Raw genomic sequence first — 4355 nt, 5'->3', positions numbered from 1 at the left:
AATAAATTTATTGTTCACATTAGGGGTGTAAGTTATCGAACCGGACCGAAAATTACCGCAAACCGAACTGAAAATTACAACAACCGATTTAAAAACAAAAAAATCGGTTTTTTTGTTTTTTTGTTTTTCTAACAAAACCGATCGGTCCGGCTCAGTTTTCGGTTGGTTCGATAGAAACCGAACCGAACATATGCATCCATTTCAATGTTTTAACCATTTTATTAATCTTTAACCTAACAACAAAAACCCCCAACTCCTAACCATTTCAATGTTTTACTCTTATTATTTTAGTTTATTGACTATTTTGAACCTCTAATTATTGTTATTCATATTTTTCTCATTAGAAATTAAAAATCAAAAAAACCGACTGAACCAAACCGTTGTTGGTTCGGTTCGGTTCGGTTCGATTGTTGTAAAAGCAGCAAACCGAACGGTTGTGTGTCTGTAGGAACTGAACATATCGGTTCGGTTGGTTTTTGGTCCAAAACCGAACCGATAACACCCCTAGTTCACATTGTTTAAGATTTTCATTGTCTACCTATACTTTTCATTGCTGTTATTAGTTAACTACATGCAAGTCGCCAAGTCAGGTTATAATTCGAGGTTCTGAAAATCGGACTGGACCGACCGATTCAACCAGATTAACCGATCAGGTAGCCGGTCTGGTTCATCTACAAAACTGTCCTATAAAAAAAACTGGCCAAACCGGCGATTAATCGGTGAACTGATCGAACCGACCGAGTTTCAGCAAGTGTCGGTTTTTCTCCAAGCCATGAAACGGCGTCGTTTTGGCGCTGGGTTTAAAAAAAGGGAGAAAAAAGACTAAAGCATCAATTTCTCTTACTTTCTCTTCGAAGAGTCACCTCCGAACCCTAACTTTTTCAGTTTCCCTTCAACCTTCAACCTTCAACCTTCCTTCAAACACCACTATCATCTCCAACAAACGCCAGAGCAAAGCATCACCGTCACGGATTGAGGCAGCTCTCGCGAATCGAAGCGTCACCTTCACCGTCACCGAAGCGTTGGTGTCGTCTGGTCGTCAGCTTGGCGTTGGCACCGAACCGTCACCGTCACCGAAGCGTTGGTCGTTGTCTGGCTCTGACCTTCTATGCTCTCGGCCTCTCCCACAGTGAGTACTCAGTACTTCAATCTTTTCCTTCTTTCAATTAATTTTGTTTATTTGGTGACAAAATTGTATGAATTGGACAGATTTGAGTTCATGAGTTTTTGGTTTTTTCAATAAATTTTTATTCAGTGAGTTTTTATTAGATTAGGGTAGATTTGAGTTAACAACTTCAGATGCAGAGTTCTTCTTTTTCTAAGTTTTTGTTCTATTTTTTAATTTTTTTATTTTGTTAATTATTCTTGTTGAATTTTGTTGAATTTGAGTGTTGTTAATTATTCTTCTTCTGAGTTCTGGTTCTGAGTTTTGTTAATTATTCTTCTTTTAAGTTCTTGTTCTGTTTTTAATTTTTGTTAATTATTCTTTTAGGGTAAATTTGAGTTTTGTTGAATTTGGCTATTTAAGTTTTGTTGAATTCTGCTCTGTTGAATTTTGGTATATAAATTCAATTATGCTCTGTTAATTATGTTGAATATCATATGAATTGTGTGGATTGATATATTCGTTTAGCTTTTGGATTGCTGTCATTTTAAATTTAGATGGAACAACCACAAAATCATCAACAACTACAACACAATTCTGTACAAGAAACTCAGATAGGTTCCTCTCTCAAGGAAAATCTAACCCGACTTGAAAATCATGACTTCTGATGAGTAGTGTCTTTGTTTAGTTGAAGTATTGTTTGTTCAATGATTTTGTATTTGTCATTTATGTGCATTTTGATTTTCTTTAGTTATAAACTTTGATATTTGAAGTTGTTTATGATAAATTATGGATAATTTATTTTGTGAAATTATTAAATTTTGAATTTTATTAGTTTAGAAATTATTGAATTTAAATTTTTAAAATTATGTATTGAATTTTTTTATAATTTTATTTTATATTTAATTAAACAAGTTCAACCACAGTTTAATTTCGGTTAAATTATTAAACTAATTACTCGACCGATTCAATGACCGATTCAATTCTCGCAACCTTGGTTCTATAAATAATGAGAAGAATCATGATAACATGAATCTATCTACTGTTAGCATAATATGGTCATTATTGAATGTAATTACTTTATTTATAAAACTAAGAGATTTGTCAAACTATATAATTAATATCAAGTTTGGAAATTAGTTTATGAATTATTATTTTTATTTTTTTTTTATCATACACACTGACCAAGACACTAAAATATTTTTTTTATAATTATTATACTTTAATTCCACTCTTTACCATACTTACATGCATGAATATTTTGTTTGTTGTATCTGAATCTAATTAATGTTCCCTTTTTTTCCTCCCTCTATCCAAGCCATTAACTAGTTAACTTTTTCCAGCCGATCGAGTTTTATATTCAATAGACCATAAGAAATTAGAAAATATTAAGTTGGTGGATTTCTCTGTTGTTGTTACCACTTCCTTTTCAGTAGGGAATCTTGAAAAGTAGAACTATAAGGCCAGCCACTACAATCATATAATAATTAACAAAAAAAAATTGTTATGGCTTAATGCGCACCATTCTCATTCTATAAATACCGAAGATTGAACAACAAATTCTTCAGACACATCCAACAGAGAAGAAAAAAAATTGAGAGGAAAACAAACAAACAAAATGAATATGAATGTTATCTTATTAGCCCTTATTTTTTTCTTCTTCATGTGGACAATGTGTTTTGCCCAAAATACCCCTGAAGACTTCCTTTCAGTTCACAATGAGGCTCGTGAAGAGGTTGGTGTGGGTCCACTCTCATGGAACCACACACTTGAAGCCTACGCTCAGCGCTACGCCAACGAGAGGATCCCGGACTGCAACCTGGAACACTCGATGGGGCCTTACGGCGAGAACATCGCCGAAGGCTACGGCGACATGAAGGGGTCCGACGCCGTGAAGTTTTGGCTGACGGAGAAGCCAAACTATGACTACCACTCAAACTCATGCGTTAACGATGAGTGCCTGCATTACACTCAGATAGTGTGGCGTGATTCGGTTCATGTTGGGTGCGCAAGAGCTAAGTGTAACAACCATTGGGAGTTCGTTATCTACAGCTATGACCCACCCGGCAACATTGAAGGCCAACGTCCCTATTGATTAATCTGTTGCTCACTATTCATCTCAAAATAATATCAAGTATATGTCACTAAATCAAGCTAGAAACTCATGTTGGAGTGAATTTTAAGTTAAGTTGATAACTTATAGTCGTTAAATAAAAATTTATTCAAATTATTTAATGGCTCTCATTATTAATTTTACGTAAAATTGACTATATCTGAGTTTTCACCCTAACTCAATTATCTATGTTGCGAATTTTGATATATAATATGTGGGGATAAAACGGGTTGAAGAGTGTTCTAATATTAAATTTATACCAATGACGTAAATATTAATATCGTTATTAGTAAGTTATAATATTTTTTTGTGTTAGAGATACATAATTAAAACTTTTTTTATAATATTTTGTCTTTTCAATTTTCTTTCAAAAAAAATTTAAATCTTATCAATTAATTATTAATTCTCCGTAATATAATATTGGCTCTTAAATATATTAATTATTCTTATTAAATTTAATATTAGGACAATATTAAATTTATTTAAAACATTTTAATATTAAAATAAAATATTTAAAAATTTTTAAAATTAAAATAAGACATTTAAAATTAAATCCAAAACATTAAAACCTAAAATAACACTTTTCTCTTAAAATTATAACACTATTTTTCTTTTCAATAATTTTGGTTCAGCAGCAGATGAGAGGTGAATAACTGATATAATCTCGTGTTGATTGATGGCATATATGTTAGACATATGCTATCAAATGAATTTAGATTTTTTAAAATAAAAAATTGATAAAATAATAAATTTAAAAAATATTATTTAATTTGTAACTCCAATCATATTTAAATCCAACTATTTTAACACTGACTAGAAATCACCTGCGAGAAGGTCTTCTGAGGTTCTTCTAAAAATGATTAATTAAGTCTCTTATTTTATTACATTATCAACTCACTCGCTCTAGAATCCTAATCCCTATCCAACGGCAGTGAAATGTGGCATCTAACAATACACATTAGACCAAGGAGAAGTAAAGTACGTATGTTATTGTTACATATCAGACTTAGCTTTGATGCAAGTTCTCCATTATATATTCCCAAAACAGAATAACTGTCACTAACTGATCGATGAGTTCATAAACAATACTAATAATTAACTTAATTATATATATTTGGATGAGGTTGCAATGCATAA

General features: G+C 31.9%; 1 protein-coding gene across 1 annotated transcript; it reads left to right on the top strand.

Moving 5' to 3' along the window:
* Positions 1 to 2660: 2660 nt before the first annotated feature.
* On the top strand, positions 2661 to 3335 carry LOC112714747 (basic form of pathogenesis-related protein 1). The gene has a single exon (XM_025766413.3). The coding sequence runs from the start codon at positions 2724 to 2726 to the stop codon at positions 3198 to 3200; it is 477 nt and encodes a 158-aa protein (XP_025622198.1). The 5' UTR covers positions 2661 to 2723; the 3' UTR covers positions 3201 to 3335.
* The last annotated feature ends 1020 nt before the right edge of the window (positions 3336 to 4355 follow it).

The sequence above is a fragment of the Arachis hypogaea genome, chromosome 10 (assembly GCF_003086295.3).
Source record: "Arachis hypogaea cultivar Tifrunner chromosome 10, arahy.Tifrunner.gnm2.J5K5, whole genome shotgun sequence".
NCBI lineage: Eukaryota > Viridiplantae > Streptophyta > Magnoliopsida > Fabales > Fabaceae > Arachis > Arachis hypogaea.
The sequence above is the reverse complement of the archived record's forward strand: the minus strand, read 5'-3'. Positions and strand labels throughout refer to the sequence as shown.

Coding starts and splice junctions, on each gene's coding strand:
- LOC112714747 (XM_025766413.3), top strand. CDS start 2,724: ATGAATATGAATGTTATCTTATTAGCCCTTATTTTTTTCTTCTTCATG.